An 18,990-nucleotide genomic window follows, 5' to 3' on the forward strand; every position below is an offset into this window, starting at 1 on the left:
CCTTTCCTTCTTTTTGAGGACATATGTTTTGGGAGCTGAAAATTACAAGTGTTTGAAGCCTAATCCCAATTCTCCCGCCTACTGCCTATTTTCTGGCCTCAGATACTCACTTAACCTTTTTCCTTTCCTTGGTTCCTTCCTCTCCAGCGCAAGCATATGCAACTTTAAGTACTTCTCCTGGGGATTTCATAATTCATTAAAAAATTTCAGCACTTTGAAGACATAAAATATGTAGATAGTAAATGCTAAATATTTTTACAGTGGTGCAAGGAAAAGGTTGGTTTCTGAATTTGAATTCATTACCTTCTGTGAAATTAATGTTCCTTCTGTACTGCATTTCAGTACCTTAGTCATTCAAACATTAATGAGTGCAGAACTGAGTAATGAGTTTTGCACTGCTGCCCTTCTGCCTGGGCATTCATACAGTCATGGGAAATTCTCAGTCTCTGCTGGTCCGCTTGATGTATTACTGATTTAATAAATTCAGTCACCTGTATTTAAAGATGATTTAGCCTAAGCCTAGATCCCCCAAACCTTTAATTCTGGAGGTAGGTCTGTGTGATGGGGTTAGTTCGCTTGAACGGTCCTTGGAGCAGAGACCTGGACCCAGAACTTGTTTCTTGCAGGTGAGTACTCCAGACATCTGCTTTTATGCCCTCTTCTTTCTCGAAAGAATTACAAATAATAAGAAGGGCTTCCTTTGTTTATAGAAGGGGTTTGCAGACAGCCTATCTTCTGCTGCTTTAACCTGTGAAAGAGGAAGGTGAAATACGTAGGTGTGAATTCCCTCAGTCAGAGAAGGGCATCACATTGAGAGCTCCTAACTCTTGGGGGGAGGGTGCTAACCCCCGCGTCTGTGTTTGGGAGGAGATGAGCTGGGGAGGGAGGGGCAGGGTGGGTACCATCAGCATCGATAAGAAAGGATTGATTTCCTGCCCTTTTTTTTAAATGGAGCAACTTAAAGCTTGCATACACACTTACTGCAGTGTCGTGATTGTCGTGATACCTATTCCTGAGTTAGCACCAAAGCAGCTGATAGATGTATCTGGTGTATTTCTGCGTTTACACGCTGCAGCACGGTAGGGCCGCTATCGCAGCATCGCTGTGTCAGTGCAGCAGCTCTGCGGGGATTGCCCCGCACACCTCTGCTGCGTGGGGACAGGCACCGGCTCCTGGCTGATCCGGCCGAGGCACTGCACCACTCCCTAAGGGCAAGTCCTCGGGAAGGGCAGGATTTAAGGATGCACCTTTGTCTCCAGAATAGCAAGATGGTGAGAACCGGCTGTACGACATGATGGCATCACGGCAACCCCGTGCCAGCACTGCGAGTGCCAGGGAGAAATAAGATGCCTGCTAGCATACGGTACCATGCTGCTTTACCTTCCTCCTTTCAGGACCTCAGTGCGTGTGTCCAAATAGCCCTGCAGTATGTTTTCTTGATTACCAGATGCTTGGGGATGCTGCACCTGGCACGGAAATGCCTTCTCTTTTACTCTTCTCTTGCGAAGCAGAGGCACAACCTCCTGCCGTGGATTCCCATTCAGGAATACCTCCAGGCAAAAAAATGTAGGCATCATGGTGATGGGCATGGCTGGAGCATCCAGAAGTCAGTTTGCTTGACACACAGAAAAAAAGGTCTTTAGTGCCAACCAGTGAAATGTCCTAATTCTAATGTCCAGCAGAAGTAGCTGGAGCAGTGTTTGCTACTGGCCTTGCACTGAGAGTGTGTGTTCATCACACGGAGGAGGACAGTTCTGTAGCAAGTTGCAGAGGATGAGGTAGAAGATGGTGAACCAAAGTTGAAGTTTTTATTAGCTAATGCTATCAAAATGTAGAGCCCTGCACATCACGAAGGAGAAGCAAATATCTTGGAAAACAAGATGAGGGAGAAGAAATTAACCAGATACAGGGAAGTTTAAGAATTACTGAAGCTGGGGGAAGGGATGTGTGCGCATGCATTTCAAATCATGAAGGAAATAAGAGACAATTAACAACATTAGGCAGCCAGCAGCCTGTCTGGCAGTGCTCGATAGTCAGTCCAGAGGATGCCAGCCTGCCCTGACAGTAACCAGAAGCGATAACCTAGTCTGTCACCTGCCAGGCAGCCAGGTTTCAGGCTACAAAAGGTAAGAGCAAGACCCATATTTCTAAGAAGATTTGCACTTCTTTGGATTGTTTTGAGCATCGGTGCTGCTGCTGCTGCTGACGAGAACCAGCAATGCACATTCCTGCTGTTCTTAAAATACTGATATATTAATTGCTATCTATTCTGGATGCTGCAATTGCATTTTTGATGTGTGTTTATTGCCTTTTGTTGCTGCCTGCCGAAGATACTGTGGGCAGATCCTACGTCTGATGCTTTGTTTTAGTTGCCTGGCTACTGTAAAATGTTATCTTAGCTTTTGCTGAGGTGTCACAGATGCTTTCTTGATGAGTGTCCAAACAAGGAAATATGTAAAAGATGCTGGCGAATGCTATGCTTGCCTGGTTCTGTTGCTTTTGCTAGAGATGCTACAGTATGCTTACTTTGCTTTGCTACTACAGACTATCTGTACAATAACATAGAAGGTAGACTGAAACCTTTCATTTAGACAGCGGGGTCATGGTCAATACCAAAGGTAATATTATCTGTATCTTTGTGTGCAAAGGAACTGTTGTTGGAAGGAGATGGTGGGCAACTGCTTCACTTAATTGCAATGCATTCTTTTCTGGTAATTGTTACAAAGAAAATGTATTTTTCCTGTTGGCTGTATTGCCAGATTTTTTTCCCTTCCTCTCTCCCTGCGGAAGTCTCCAACAGAGAGAGATTCAGATCTGAAAACTTAATTGGGATGTTGACTTCAAACTTCTTCCCTGCCAAAAAGTGAAAGTAACCAATATTTCTTGTGCTTTCTGCATTTGCTGTTTATAAGCCTGCATAACTTTATGTCTTTACATCACCAGTACTTCTGACTAAACTGTTTTCTTGTACTCACAGTTTGAAACCTCGTCTAAAGTCTCTGAATAAGCTATGTTTCCTTCCAGTCAGTCCAAAAATATTTTGCCAGCAAATAAATAAAAAATTACTTTTAACAGCTGTTTTACTTCCTTCTTTAATGATATTGCAAGCCTTTTCTTAATTATTCTTGCCTTTTGGCAGTTGCGGTGCATTAATATTTACAAGATGAGATGTAGTTTTCTGTTTATATTAGCAGTCCTCTGTCTGTGAGATCTGGACCAACCAGAATGCAGGATATCCTTTCTCATCGATTCATCAGGTTCATAATGTAAGATACAGTGATAAATGGCTATGTTGTCACTCTATGGATGTACAGTCTGTTGCCGTGGTGTTATCTACGGGTGTCATGTCGCTGAAATGACAAACAAAAGTTCGTAACTTGTCCGCCCTCTTTGGGGACTATGTGTGCGCGCATTGGTGTATCGTGCCGTGTGGTTAGCATCTGTTGGCTGTATGGTGTACATACAGGACGGGGGGGATTGCCAGCAGCAGTCTCGCTTGGGGGTAGCTTTGACTTCTGTTCCTGATGTTTTTGTTTGCTCACTTTTCCAAAGCGAGAAACCGTGTAAACACCTCAGTTTGCACAGTTTCACCCCCCCCCCAATGTGTTGTGCTGCCCTTTCTGTGTTAATCTGTAGGCTTTGCCTAGCGGAGGAGCACGCCGTGTTTGCAGAGGCACTTTTGGGGAATTAGAGGTAACGCTGACGGTGCTCTGAATTTTCATCACTTCTGGGACAGAGGCACACGTGCTGTGCCCATGAGAGCAAACATGGTGATCCGTATTGCAGCATGGTATGGGTGACAGCCAGTCGTTCAGGTTTCACTAAGCCTAGTATTTCAGAGGAGCTGTAGATTTCTCCTAATTTCTGTCATACAACTGCCTCCTCGGAGCATTTCTGCCAGAGAGGGCCATTTTGGCTACTGAGCTTTAGAAGCTTTTAAAATGTAAATACACCACGAACCTGTTTCCATTATTTCAAATGCCAGATATAAGGAGCTAAAAAAATTTCTCTCGCTTTAGGAATTAAAATGTAAGCAAATAATGAGGATTTGGCTGGTCCACCGAAAATTCTTACAGGGAGAAAATCATTAATTTTTCAGCCAGAAGCATTCTATCTATGTGTGCTCAAATTTATTGTTGTCATGGTGACTAATGCATGTTACTGTAACTAGGCATGAGGCTTTAACAGGTGAAAAGTTGTAACACATGGTCCTTGTTAAAAATGACTACATTCAAACCACTCAAAACCAGTCCCTCCCCCCCCCCAGCATGAAGGGTTTTTAACTTGACATTTTTATAAAAAGATGAGGCAGCTGTTAGATTTTATAGAAGTTGTATTGAGATTACTTCTTACCTGTGACTGCCTCAGCATCCAGGTGCCTTTAATGTGAGTCAGATACAGTTCTCAGAGAATGGGATGAGATAGAAAGATGTGCAATGATTGTAAAAAATTACCTAATAGCGGTAATCTGCCTCTGTAGCTCATTTGACATCAAGCATCTGACCCTTTCTAGAGCACTGAGAAGTACACATCTGCCCATTTTCAGGGTTATGAAGCGCTGCAAGAGCATGAGATACTGGTCTTTAAGGCTATGACCTTTATGGTTAAAAATTGTCACTGTAAAAGGATTGAATCTTTACCACTCTGGCACCTGACTTGAGATGGTTTTGTGGTTGTAAATTCTTTATCTGCAAAATGTGGAGCAAAAAAATCTTCTTTCTCAAGGTGACTGAGGCCAGAGAGAGGAAAGGCACTGGTTAAAGGCATGGGGAGGTTAGAATACTAAAACACAGGCAGTACAGCAAAAACCATGTGATAAATTGCACAGCTGTCTGATGAGCTGTAAAGTTAGATGAGGAATAAATTATCTCTTGCCTTTCTACTTCATCAGAGAGATAAAAATCTCCATACGTATATTGTGTCATAAAAAATACATAAGCTTAAATGTTTGATTATTTCTTATAATTGCAAATTAAATATTCAAACCAGAAAATCCTTATCCTATCATATCTATTTTAAAAATGAAATCAAACATCATAGTTGGTCCTTCACGGCAATTTGCGAACATTTCTATACTACTTGGAAGTGGTTTAGGTGCTTATGAAGGTCCTGAATCTCAATACATCACCCATGAGTTGTTCCACACCAATTCCTCAGATTTATAACAACTAGTAGTTCATATTTTTCTACCCCAGACTTGAGACTTATCATTTCAAGTCTTCTCTAGGTCAAAGATGTTCCTACTTTGTATTTTACCTGAAGTTAATTGCCATCATCACATCCTAAATCTCAGAATTTCAGTATCTGACTAGAGTCATTCAGCTGAGGAGTGCCTTTTCTTCCTGTAGAGGTTTTAGGCCCAGATTTATGAAAGTATTTAGCTGTCTAAATCTTGTTTAAAAGCCTTTTTTCCCTTTAAAAAAAGAAAGGAAAGGAAATTGCATGTGGAATATGTAATAGGAATTACACTTCTAAACATCTTCATGGATCTGGGCTTTGGAGACTACCCTGGTACAACTCAGTCTAAATAGGTAATGAATACTAGCAATAGTATGGTATAAAAATCTAAGGAGTTTGGTAAGAAACAAAAGGAAAGGAGACCAGAAGTCACTTCTGCTGAATATTAAAACAACACTTACAATGCAGTTACAAAAGAAAATTTTATGACTATGTATAACATGTCGTCTTCATCCATCATAATAATTTATACCTTATGATGTTTCATTTTATGCAGCTTTTCTTAGTAGCTGCTCCCTCTACAAGACACACTGAAATACATGAAAGGTCTTCAGGTGCAGTGGTCTGTCAGGAGCAGCAGAAATCCTGTATCTCTGCATTCCCTTAACCTCAGCCGTATTGCATGCTTAGATCATCCTAGAGACATGTACAGCAATCTGGTCAATTCTGGTTTGTCTAATTTTAAAGGAGTAGGTACTAGGATGATTGATTGTATATATTTATAGAGCAATTAATGGATACAAACGAATGGTCTCCACACAGTCCCTGTCTAAGAGTCTAGCTTTATTAGCCTGGTTGAAGATTATTTCTCATTTCCTTGTGATTATTGCTTCCTAGCTCCTTTATAAAACTGAACCAATATGAGCGGTAATCACTGTTCCTCTTGTTAACTGCCCTTCATTTGCAGACAGAAACAATGTGATTCTCCATTTTTTTAATCTTTCATGCAAAAGGGAGTCAAACTGTAAAATGATGTGCTCATTTCATTCCTTATGTACCCTGCTTAATTTGTCAGTACTGTCCATTTTCTGCATGCGAGGAAAGTCACCTGCAGACCAGCGCAACAAAAGGGTTTGGAGCACTACCCAGGGTCACTTACTCCATAAAAATTCATGGCCATCCCCATGCTTTCTCAGTGGAAAGAGCAGTGGTCAAAAGATGTACTTTTATAGCTTCTCTGTCCTGGATTTACTCCTGTTCCATCATAGTAACCTTTTGCTAAATGGATAGGATGTACCTCCCGAGATCTGCTTCCTTACACAGAACATGCAGGAGTGTATCTTTATTAGGGGGAAAAAAAAAAAAAAAAAAAAAGGACTATTTCAAGTGGTCTGTTAGCTATGGCCTTGAACAACTCATAAGAGACAGTTGAGCACACTGTGAGAATTTGTGATGGATGCAATCCATCTTCTCTTGTAGTTACATACAAACTCCATTAATAAGAACGTGGATCCTTACCCCTTGTAATATGATTGAAACCTTATTTTATAAGGAGAACTCCTTCCTAGAGAAATCAAATTCCCACTTCAGATTAAATATGATAGAAGGTTTTTATACATTAGTGGTCAGAAGGATTCATTTCTGTGGATACAGAGTGCCAAAAATTGGAGCAATTGCTCCTGCTGCTTTCCTTTCAAAATTTGAGGTTGCAGTCATATCTATAGCATATAGGCAACTTAACTAGGCAAAACAGAAATTACAGTACTGTATAATTTGTAGATGTGCTAATAGTGCCAAGATGAACTAGGTTTGACTTGTTTTATTATGTTCACTTGCTTGAAGTTACCATATCGGCAGCGTAATGTTGATGTTTCCAGATTTATCTCTTGCTTTTCATTGCAGAGTTGTGCAAATGTGTGTCATTTCATTATTTTGTGACACATGAAAATGATGTACTTGTTTTGTTTACTCTGTCCTGATTTAATTAGTAGGATGTGATAGTTTGCCAGACTTTTGAATGTCTTTGATAAGAATTTTTTCATGTGTTTTTGATGCTTAACTTCTTTTTGCTTTAAAAGTCTTAACTTCTAGCCATATTCTGTGTGAAATGCTGGTGACAATTCCTTGCCAGCTTCCACACGTATTTTAAACAGTATGACATGCATGGAAAATACAGAGAGATAAGTGCAGGTAAAGAAAGAAGTAGCATAATCCAAACTGAAATAATCATATAAGTGAGTGTAAAATAGTTTGAGAGAGAGCAGGCAGGGGAGGAAGGAGAATCAGGAAGGAGAAATCTGATCCCCAAAAGACAGAGTGGGCAAGAGAGGGGAAGTCAGAGACAGATCAGACCGGACAGGGTAGGGGAGAAGTGGGGCAAGAGGGCTTGGGAAGAGGAGAAGGATCCATCCATGGGTCTTTTTCAGTTAGAGTGAGCTGACACTGGTTTGGCAGCGACCCTGGTGTCGAGGACATGGGCAGCGTGGGCACATGTGAACCAAAAGTAAGAGAGATCACAGTTAAAAAAATAAATAACCTCAAAATAATGATTTTTTTTTTTTTTTGCATGGGCCTGCAAGGTGGAAGGAGCTCCCAAAGGCCCAGAGCTCAGTTGAGGTCCAGTAAAGCCGTGTCCAAAAATACACAATGGCAGGTGAGACCCAGACCAGCACTGCCGTGCTGGGGGTGTTCCTGTACCGATGCCTGCGTTGGCTCTTTTTGGAAGAGAGAAGAGTGTCCTGTGAAGGGATTTTGCAGCAAACTGCCATCCTACCTATGTTCTCTGAGGGCTTTGAGGAAAGAGGGGAGATGACAGCTCAGGAAGGCAATCACCGATATCAGTGAGACTGATGGGTGTGGAAGGGCAATGTTAGTAACTCTACAACGAGACATCAAGAGAGGGTGATCAAAGTAAATACTCGTAAAGAGATTAAAGAATGCCTCATATGTTTGAAGAATGTATAAGTCTTCAGATCAAAGCAAAGTCCCAGTTATTTAGCTGTTTAGGAAAGTTAGTTAGCAATTATATGTGCTGGATAATGGAAGACTTATTAACTGTGTAGAAAAGCTTGTAAAACACGCAGTGGAATTTGTGAATGGCATTTTTGTGCATCTCATGATTTTTTTTCAAGTGCTCTCATCCTCATATATGTATTGTAAACAGTTATTTTTAAGGAACATTTCCGGTGCTTAATGATTTTATTCTCAAAGCAAATAGATTTAATTAAAGTCTCATTAAACACTACAGTAGATGACTTTGGATTATAAATTAAATCATGAAGAATGTTGTAGGAGTTGTATTCACTTATTTTAGTAACATGGCTCTAAGTGTAGAAAATAAATTATTGTTAATTGAGCACAATGGAGGGCTACGTTATAGCGAATTTGCCTGCAACTTCTCTTACATCTCGAACTGTGATTTTCAGACAGGAGACTGGGGAGAGCCTTCAATTACCTTGCGACCTCCAAATGAAGCCACAGCATCAACGCCTGTGCAATATTGGCAGCATCATCCAGAGAAACTCATCTTCCAGTCATGTGATTATAAAGCATTTGTAAGTGTTGATAAATTATTGGTTTGATTTGGGGTAGATATATTAATCTTAGATTTTGATAAACTGTTGTTTTTTTTAATTTATAATATTTTTTCAGTCACTTTTAATGAGACATGCCACTTCCTCTGAAATACTGTATTTGTAATAAATGAGAAACAAGGATGCACAGTACTTTTTGCTATGAATTTTGTGATATATTGCAGTCCACGTAGCAACAGTGTTAGAGAAATGACATTATAAGTGGCTAAGTGCTGTAGAAGTGACAGTGAGAGCAAACAGCCCTACTTCTCATCTGTCACAAATCCCTGTCTAGTACTTATGGAAAAATAATAAAACATAATACGGGATCCTCATGCCTACCTTAATGCTGTGTGCACAGTAGTTAAAGTAAGTATTGCCTTGCCTGAATTTTGTACAGCTGGTTTGGGGGAATGGAGCTGAGGAAGATGGAGATCAGGGTCCTGAAGCAGTGTTTTCCATCCATGGGACAAGGGCACATTCAGACCTCTCCCAAACTGATGACTACTCGAAGTACCAGTAGTAGTCAGTTCCTTCAGGGCAGGGAGTGTTTATTTTTACCTCCTGATAGCTGTAACTGATTCCCACTTCCCATCCCTGGAGAAATGGAGCTTCCCTCTACAGCTAAAGACAATTAGTGTTCTTTGGCTGTTATAAATGCTTGTGAAGGAGAGGAAGGTCTCCTGAAGTACAGAAAGTCATCTTGGAAGACTTTGGGTTTTAAATGAAAAACACTTTTCTGAAGCCTTGAGTTCCCCATCAACAGGACAGGGTGGCTGGTGCTTCTGGGGAGCTGAAGGGGTGCCTCAGCCCACCTGTTTAAACTCTGACATCTCCCTTTCCGACTTTGCTGAAAAACACTGTTAAAGTTGCTGAAGGTCCTTCCCAGACCACCGTGTCCGCTTCAGAAGTGGCCACCGAATGAAACAAGGCTGAGTTATTTTACAAAGGAAAGGGGCTCAGTGGTTGTAGTGCCTTTAGCATGATAGCTGGGGGTTAACCACTTGTCCAGGGCATGGGGTTTAGATCCTCTTCACCTGAAGGAGCTTGACTCCTCAGTCCTTTTTAGGATAATGCTCTGTTCACCAAACACTGGAGCATTTTGGGGGCTGCTGGATCTGATTTAAAGCCTATCCGGAAAGGTAGGAATTAGAGACCAAGCGCAGGCGAGACAAGAGTGTGGCTCCCACTGAGGAAGGGCAGAAGGGGTGTCACAGGCCTTGAGCATGTCTGTACCTTCCATCAGACCTTCATGGGGTAGAAACTGCCATGAATGCAGTGATTGTCCTTGGACAGGAACTCGAACCTCTGCCTTCCTCAGCAAGTCCCAGTCAAGGTCCAGCTCTCCTGCTCTCGGTCTTGCATCTCTCCTGTGCAGCACCTCAAATCGAAAAGGAAGCTCAGTGACTTCTACTTCTTTAAATATTTTTCATAGTTTTCAGTGAAGTGAACAGGTTTATCTCAAGACTGCCTCTTATCTCATTACTTGATTCAGCAGTAAATTCGTAATCAGATGTAATCTTTGTAGTAGATTGGAAGGCATGTGGATCATTAAAGAAATGAAGTTGGGATGACCAGGAATATCCAAGTTCCTGGTGATTAAGGAATCACCAAATCACAATATCCAAGTTATTGTTGATTAATTAAGGATTGTGCATCACTGCACTGTCTCAGCTCCCTGAGCTGTAATGACCTCAGCCTTATGGAGTAAAACCCTGGCTTGGAAGTTATAACAAGGGCAGCTTTCATTGTATGTCACATCACTCAGCTGAACTGTTGGATGTCCTCTGTGTTGCTCCTGCATGCTCTGGGTGTTTGAGAAGGAACATTTCCAAAAGTACAGCAAGTCAAAGGAAAGCAAAACCCTCCTAGAATTTCAGATTTTTCTGACAACTAAATTGGACAGTACTTCTGTGATTTGTTTGTCTATTCCACAGTCCACCATGGGAAGCATTTCTGAATGCCTGCAGCTGAGGCTTTTTGCTGTTGTGCAGATGGGACAGGAGCTGCCTGTCTCTTCTCTTTCTTCCTCTTGTTCTGCCGTGAGCTCAAAAGCACTGCTTTTTTTCCCTGGTGCCTGACCAACTGGTAGCTTTCAAGGAAATAACAATTTGATGTACCATAGTCTATAAAAAAAAAAATAAAATTAAAAAATTGAAGAAATTTATTGCATCCTTCCCAGAGAAGGCTAAGGATGCCAAAAGTGTCAGACAGCAGGATCCGGAGAAAGATACAATTCAACTGAATATGCTTTTATTTAATTTTCTAATTTCAGAGCCTGCTTTAAATTTGTTGTTCTTCTGCAAGGGCAATCTCAAGCCGTCCCATCAAATTAGTGCCCAAAGCCCTATTCATGTCAGCATCGAGCCCCCAGCTGGACTCGCAGCTGCTTGGTTTATGAATCTTTCACATCTGCAGGCCCCCAGGAATGCCCTTCATTCGTTCCTTTCTGCTTGTGCTTATCTGGTAGTGTTGGTGTTGCTCACCCTTCCATTTATAATGCCCTGTAAAGTGTTTCTCACTAATCACCATGTTGGCTACTGTCTACGTTGAAACATTTATGCATTTTCTTGCAGGTCAGAGACTCCTGCGGTACACAGTGTGAACTGAAGGCTTTAAAGGAAATATCTCCGTTTAGGTCAGGAGACCAGAGAGCTGAACCAGTACACTTTCTGTTCAGCTCCATCTTGCGTTTAGCTGTAAATGAAGTTATTTTTGATAGGTTCTTGTTAAAGAGGAAGCTGGTTCACTGTCTGGTTGGCTCAGCTTGGGCTGTTTTCAAGGGGAGTCAGTGCGGTAGAATGAAAGGGCTTAGGCAGCGGTGGTGGGCTGCAGCATCCCCGGGGAAGAGGCTCCTGTTCTCACCAGTGGCAACACTTCTCTTCAACTCCTGTGCTGCTCTCTTAGGGCTGAAGCCTTAAGAGAAGCCGTGGCATTGTGCTGCAGTGAGAATGCAAAGAGAGACAGCTCTCTGCCTGGGGAGGAGATGATGAGGGGTGGCTTGCTGTCCTCTTTTCCCAGTTAAGCCAGACTTGCATGTGACACCATAGAGAAATACAGAAACATCCCGTTTGCAGAGAGCTCTGCGAACCTGTGCACATCCACAAATGCGCACGCCTGTAGCGTCTCTAGGAGAAACGCAGAGCGCGGCTCTCGCACAGCCCTGTTCGCAGTAACAAGGCTGCTCGCTGCCTGCTCTCGGGGTACGCGAGGGCTCAAACTGCACGTGCCAGCAAGTGAGATAGCGAGGAAGAGGCCGGTAGGGAAGGGGATGTGTCAGTGAGGCACTCGCTGCCTTGTCTATCCTCGGAGATGAGCAGGCTCCTCCGAGAGCACGGCGGCTTTCAGCGAGCCGAGCCAGGACCCAGCACCAGCTCCCTGCTGCTTCTTCTCACCCAGCCCTCCTTCAGATCAGTAAAAGCTTCAAAATAATCGTTCAGCGTCAGCCTTTTCTTAGGAAGAAATAATGGTGTGAACCAGTTTTCAGTTCAGATTTATTTCCTCTGTTTGCTGACATCGGGCTCTGCTATTTGCACATAAATTAGTTACAGATTGTGTGCACAGAGGTTAACATCGCTGCTGGCCTTCACGTCCATGTGATTGCACACATAGCAATATGAGTTGGGCAGATGGCAGCTAAAAAAAAGCAGATTCCCCATTTTTTAATCAAATGGCTTTTTAAAAATGGAATCTGTAGTATTTGCTTGTCGTTTGAGTGACTGAGGTGATAAGCTAGAAGACTTTCAGATACCGTTTCAAAGGGCTCCGTCCGATTCAATACACTTGTTGCTGTGCATTCCTGTTTCATAGGTTGATTAACACACTGGTTTAAGTGATTTATCAGAGAACTGCAGAGTAAAAAAAACTCTAAAGCAATATATTAAGTTGACTGCTACCACTATGGGTTTTTTAGGCATTTTCAGTGCATTTCTGCAGATGTTTGTCTGTTCTGGAATTTTAGTTAAATTAAGTTTAATGGTTTTTTATTTTAGTATTTAGGGTCTATGCTGGTAAAAGAGTTAAGAGGCACAGAGTCAACACAGGATGCATGTGCAAAGATGAGGGTAAGTTAGTAAACCTACTCCTTTCTCTAGCATGATAATATTAAATGATATCAGCTTGTGATTACCTGTACTGTGCCCTTTTTGCTTTTGTAATGTTCTGCTACCCATTTGTTTTCCATTTCCCTTGCATTTATATTGGTGTTCAGTAGGAATTCTGTTCTGTATTCAAGTAATTCCAAAATTTAAAGATAGATTTTTATTTTGCATGTTACATCTAAGAGAAAAACAAATTATGCGTTTTCTCTTGAATCTTTGAGTATGTTTCAAAGTACTTTCGCCACACTTTAAATGTGCCCATATCACATTGCTTTTATAAACAGAATTTATAGCTCGTATGTGATAGTCTAGATTGAATTTACTATGTGAAAGTATGTACTAGTAAATATATTGACATGTTACCAAAGCCGTTGTTTTTACGTATGGTCTAATCCTACAGTCACATAATCCTACGGATGCTTTTACTCACACAAGTATTCCCATTAATTTTGAGTTATTTACATGCATACTGATTGAGGGACGAAAAGGGATCTAATTCAGCGTCACCTGATGGTCGAAAAGCGGTTAGGTTTCCTTCAAACTGGTAAGAATATGTTTTCCTGTGGCCCTTTGGCCTGATAATGGTTTGTAGAAAATTACAATGAGGCCCAGTCTATCTCCAAGAAACATACTGCTGCTGGAAACTCAAAACAAGCCACAGGCCAGCTACAACGTTTATTTCCAACTGTAGTTGTAATAAGAACGCACCTGTTCATAGAGATGGCGAACATATCATATCTAGCATGATTAATTAATGAAGAATATAATTGTTTGGTAATCTACCAGATGTGTAAAATTACTTAGATGAATGAGTGAAATCCTTTCTTCTGTGGATCATAAGTCTTTTACGGAAGATGCCTCTGAGCATTCGGATCAATTAGAAAGCTGGAAGATGTCTAAAATTCATGCAATCAGACAACTATTTCCTATTGGTTACATATCTGCAGCACACAGACTTTTGTACAAGCTGTTTTAGCTAAGGGCTGGCAGTAATTCATGCTTACTAGATTGCCTGAAGATCTGTGGCTTTTCAGCTAATTACATGCTAATCATTCCTTACCTGGGCTTAAAATCCTGTAAAAAAAATCCAACAACTTGACACAGAGGGATCTACAGTCACATACATGTGTTCTGGGGAATTAATTCAGGCTGCAAGCATACCATCCAGTTTTCAAACTGTCAGACTTAGCAGTTCAATTTTTTAGGCATATGCCTGTGCAGATCTTAAGGCAGAATTTGACACCATAGTAGCATATGACAACTTCAGTAAGTTATTTGACTGAACTAGAAAGCTTAACATCAAAAAAGTCACGCTAAATAATTTATAGCCATGGTAAGATTTTTTTTAAAGTAATACATGTGGCAAATTTAAGTTATATACCTGAAAAATTAAGTGTTTGAAAACAGATTTAATTTAAAATACAGTTTTTCTAGAAAAATAATGGAGTTGCACTAGTAGTCTATAGTGCCATACAGGGCACTTACTTATATAATACAGTGATGGAGTTTATATAAATTTATTTTTTACATTCCCTTTTGAAACCATTGTGCTGTGAGAACGTTTATTTTCTGGTTTGAGAGTTTTTTATTGCAAAGAGGTTTGAGTAAAACAGTTTTTAATCAGGATTTCATCTATTGCTTCAATGTAATCCTTTTAATCATATTCCTATTCAAGTCAGAAGCAAAAAACATTGACTTAATGGGAACAGATTATTATTTTAGCGTAAGCTTCCCAGTGAGAAAAATGTATCTTTTTCCAAAACTTTCTCCCTCTGGTTGTGTTCTGAAAGTTGGTGTCTATGAATTGGGAGTCCAGGTCGTCCTAAGCCATCCTGAGTTCTCATGTGCTGTTCATTATTGTATTTAAATACCACTGGGTTGTCATTGAAAATGTGTCTTCTTTTATAGTTACATTTTACTTTAAATGTACTGGAAGGGACATTTCACTTACAAAAAAGAAGTGAAAACCTAGATATGTTATTTGCTTCTCAGGTACTGAATTCTGTCCAGTCTCTTTAAGAGTCAGTAAGATTTTTACATAGGGTTGGACTAACATGATAGAGCAAGATTTTTAATTTTAGTATTTATTTTCTTTTCCATTTATATATTTCAAATCTGTAACATGCTATAATCTGAAACACGTTGGGGGGGAGTGCATCACATATAACCTTGTACCATGTTGAGGTCCTTCCCCACAATTTTTTAATCCTTCTGGAGTCAGCTGCACAATAGTTTTTAAGGAGAACGTATGAAAATTAGGTAGCTCATTTTTCTGTCAATGTGGCTTTAGCTTCTCCGTCTTTAACCTAATGCTGCTCAAAAAAAGTGTTGATATTCACTGGATGCCTTCCAGTCAGCAGAGGCACAAGGACAAAAGAAGCCTATCAGTAAAAAAAGTGTCTCAATCTTCCTTAATCATTCATAGATCCAGAGAAATAACCAAAATGTCCTGTTCACTGACTGCAGATCCCTCCCTGTTAGCTGGAGACGCCTCCTGTACTTTCAGTTATTGCAATTGATGGGTTTGGTTCTCAAGGGACATATTATGCTGATATCCCTCACATCACTCCGCAGAGGCACTTAGAGCAGCCTCCTTTCCTTACAGCTTAAGAGTGAAGGGAGATCCTAAATCTTCTATAATGTAAAAAAAAAAAAAACCAAACCCCAAACCCCCAAACCAACAAAAAAAAAATGGGAACCTCTGTCTTAATAACTCTTCTTGGCTCTCCACTGTACTTCTCAGCATTGTGCAGCAGTGTGCTCCAGCAGGGCAGATGATGGATTTGTTTGGGGAAAATCATGCAGATGCAATAGATTGAGCTCAGCATGGGGGTCAAGGTTATACATGCTTTTTTTTCCCCACCCAAATTGCAGACTCTTGCAGCCATCCAAAATTATGGATATTTGGCAAGAACTGTGCCTATTAAAGGGATTATACTTTCTTTTTCCATTCACATATTTGCACTCCGAGGATGGATTTATATTTTATGGTTTCCTATTTGTTTCCAGCTATTTTCTCTCACAAACTCCCTCTGCAGTCGACAGCCCTGTCTCCTTATCTCCACTTCCCACCTGCTGTAAACTGACCTTTGCTACTTGGAGATTAAATCTTGCTGTCCTGGCCAGAATAGATTTATTAATTATGTTTGAGAGATGCCTTCAAGAACTTAAGAGCTTTCATCCTTCTCAGCATGGAATAGGAAATATTACAAGTTCTGTTTTCAATCAGATTACTGCCTTCTCTTCAAATCACCATAGGAACATGAAGTGAGAATAAAATGTGTTTACATCAAAATAAAGAAAAGGAATAAAGTTTAATTGGAGATAGGAGGAGACTTGTTGTCTACAGTAGACCCCATCTGGCATTTACACATCTGGATTCCCTGACCAGATAGGAAGAGGACAGTTTTATACTTACTGGCATGAGCACAGCAGCAAGGTAGACTCTTTCCTTGCAGTATTGTTAAATCACTAATGTTGCATACACCAGTTGCACAGTCTGAACCAACCAGATACTTACTGCAGCAGTAGGGAACTTCGATTTTGTTCTTGAATCCTGCCACCTTCCTGAATATTATGTGTCTGTCTTAAATGTTTTCTTGCTGGAGAAGAGGTTCTTACATTTCACGTCAAAGTTCTGGGGAACCAGCAACATAATTCTATTCACAAGGCAGGTGTTTAAAAATATCTTGCTGACTTAAGACCAAAATGTCAAAGTTGGAATTGTTACAAAATCTGCTTCTCCTGTCTCTGGAGAGGAAGATGAAGATGAAGCAGAGTTGACTCTCTGAAAACAGGCAGGGTCTGGGGCGTTCCTTCCTCATTTCTTCTTAGATAAAGGAGGAGCTGGATATAGATAGCAGTCTCCTTGTTTCTGCTAATCCCTTTCTACTTTTCAGTCTTGATTTCTCCCCCTGAAGTGGAAGTGTCCTCCCTAGTGAAACTAGGCAGGCAAATATCATGTCAGGATCAAATACTGTATATGAGAATTTAGATTATTTGGTCTCTGCTTTCTTAGGGCTTGCAGCTTTGTCTGTCTCGTGTGGCTACTGCTTTGGGAGGGCCTGCAGTGGAACAGGCACGTGGGTATTACTCGAAAGGAAAAAAGAAGTGGTGGGAAGTCTTAAAGATGTTATGCACATGCACATCCACATCATGCCATCCCATGGGACAGGATCCATTTGATTCAGCATCCATGGCATCAGATCCTCCTTCAGAGGATTGTACGTCCTTGAACTCTGTGGCTGAGAGGAGTCCAAGGTGCGGGAGGGATGCACTGCCCTTTCAGCGTGCGGATACTGCAAAAGCAAAAAACTTCTCATTCTCAAGCAGATGAGTTGCAGGTGCATTCCCAGTGCCATGTTCATATTAATGATGTAGCTTGGAGGCATCCACTAATTGTAGAGAAGTAAACAGTCTTGTACCACAGGGATTACAGATGCTATCTTATTCCAAGAGGTATTACATTACATCAGTGATGCATTTTTAAGCCTTTTGAACCGAGAAAAGTTAGTAAATCTTTGTTACAAGGCAGATTGTAGTTTCAAAATTGGCTTCAAAACTAACTGGGCAAAAGTGAACTTTGACTTTTTATTTCAGTTTCATCTCATGCATGATATTGTCAAAGTGATTCACTCAAAAGGAAGTTTCATGAGGCTTCATAAGTAACAGGCTTATGGGTAGGACAGTAGGTGGTACCAATACATATTTTGAAATGTGCATTTTGATGCCATTTGGAATTAATAGTTGCTACCAGTATGGGAAAACGTTCAGATTCTTAGTGAAGTGGATTCCCGTACAAAATTGAATAGTAAAATTGCCAGCTACAGTTTTTGGATAGCTATTAAAAAACAGTATAAGACAGAATTAGCAGATTCATTTGCAAAAGTAAAAAGCCAAGATGAAATCTTAAGATTTTACAGGCTTTTAAACTTGTACTCAAAATTTATGTATGGAATTGTTAGTGGCTTGGCATAGTTGAATAATGTCTTTTTACTGTGTATTTGCAAGATCGAGTATAATTACATATGCAGGAAAACCTACAAATGAACGTGGTTTCATTGTGGCTGCTGTATGAAAGCTGAGTAATCCAGTTATAAACATATATATAAGTATATGGAAGTGGTCAACGTGACAAAGTAGAACTACCAGTGTATCCTGTTTCCTCTTGGCAGGAAAGAAGTAGATGAGATGAAAGCATTGTGAGTGTGGGCTCGATTACACCATGTGCTACAGTATATCAAGTGAATGCGTGAGCATCTTACTCGGACACCGTTCTACGTGTGCTCCTGAATTTCTCATTCAGTTGCTTTGTGTGTGTGCATGCACAGAGATACCGTGTTTTGTACACCACGGGAGTATTCAAAAGTGTTGGATTAGTGCTGTCAGTTCTGTGCAGAACAAGGTATTGCAGTACAATCCTGTCTTGAAAGGATTAAAGGCCCTTTAGGTTATATGTTTTATATTTGCATGTATGGCCTTTTTAAAAATGAACAGCTAGTTTATATTGCTTTATTCCTAGAACAAAGTCTTCTGCCTCTTAAGCCATCGTTAATTATCTTGATTTGTTAGGTACACTGCTGGGTGGATCTCAAACTCTTTGGAGTTTAGTTTATATTCTAAATAAATGTCTAGCAGTTCTGCACAGCATTTAACTCAAAATCAAAATACAGGTGGAAATGCTTTACCCACTTAAGACAATTTGTAGTACTATACTACAGAAATCTGTTTAGAGTCTGCTTGTCAGTATGGTGGTTTTTTTCAGTGAAACTAAAGAAAATTCATAAACAAGATCAGAAGGAAGCTTGTTTTCTCACTCTCTCCCTCTGGCACCATTGCTCTTGCACCCCTTGATGACCGGTTTCAAAAGAAGGAATTGGGACCAGTCCTCTCCAAGGCTTTTCAGGGTTTTGGCGCTGTCCTGTGTAATGGCAGCAGTGGGTTCAGATGCAAACTCAGAAGGGTCATAAATCCAGACCTTTATTCTAAGAGCAAGCACTGTAGTAACTGGGCAATTTTGCAGAAGACGCCTTCTACCTCCTTCCACTGGACGGATCTCTGTTCTGGGTGCTGAGGGGATGAAGCAGCTTCATCGCAGCAGCTGCATCAAAATACAGGAGAGGCTGCTATTCCTGATACTC

The 18,990-nt window shown here is 40.7% G+C and overlaps 1 protein-coding gene across 9 annotated transcripts in view; it reads left to right on the forward strand.

The window, feature by feature from the left end:
• Positions 1-18,990, forward strand: part of ANKS1B (ankyrin repeat and sterile alpha motif domain containing 1B) — a 445,721-nt gene that overhangs the window by 406,086 nt on the left and 20,645 nt on the right. For 5 of the 9 annotated variants that reach the window (XM_052774196.1, XM_052774198.1, XM_052774200.1 and 2 more), the window contains 3 exons: positions 3,192-3,266; positions 8,604-8,732; positions 12,743-12,814. In XM_052774196.1, the coding sequence (XP_052630156.1) occupies positions 3,192-3,266; positions 8,604-8,732; positions 12,743-12,814 (276 nt within the window). The remainder of the gene's footprint in view (positions 1-3,191; positions 3,267-8,603; positions 8,733-12,742; positions 12,815-18,990) is intronic. The other 4 variants (XM_052774197.1, XM_052774203.1, XM_052774199.1 and 1 more) reach the window with 2 other exon arrangements.

Source organism: Harpia harpyja, chromosome 23 (assembly GCF_026419915.1).
Source record: "Harpia harpyja isolate bHarHar1 chromosome 23, bHarHar1 primary haplotype, whole genome shotgun sequence".
Classification (NCBI taxonomy): Eukaryota; Metazoa; Chordata; class Aves; order Accipitriformes; family Accipitridae; genus Harpia; species Harpia harpyja.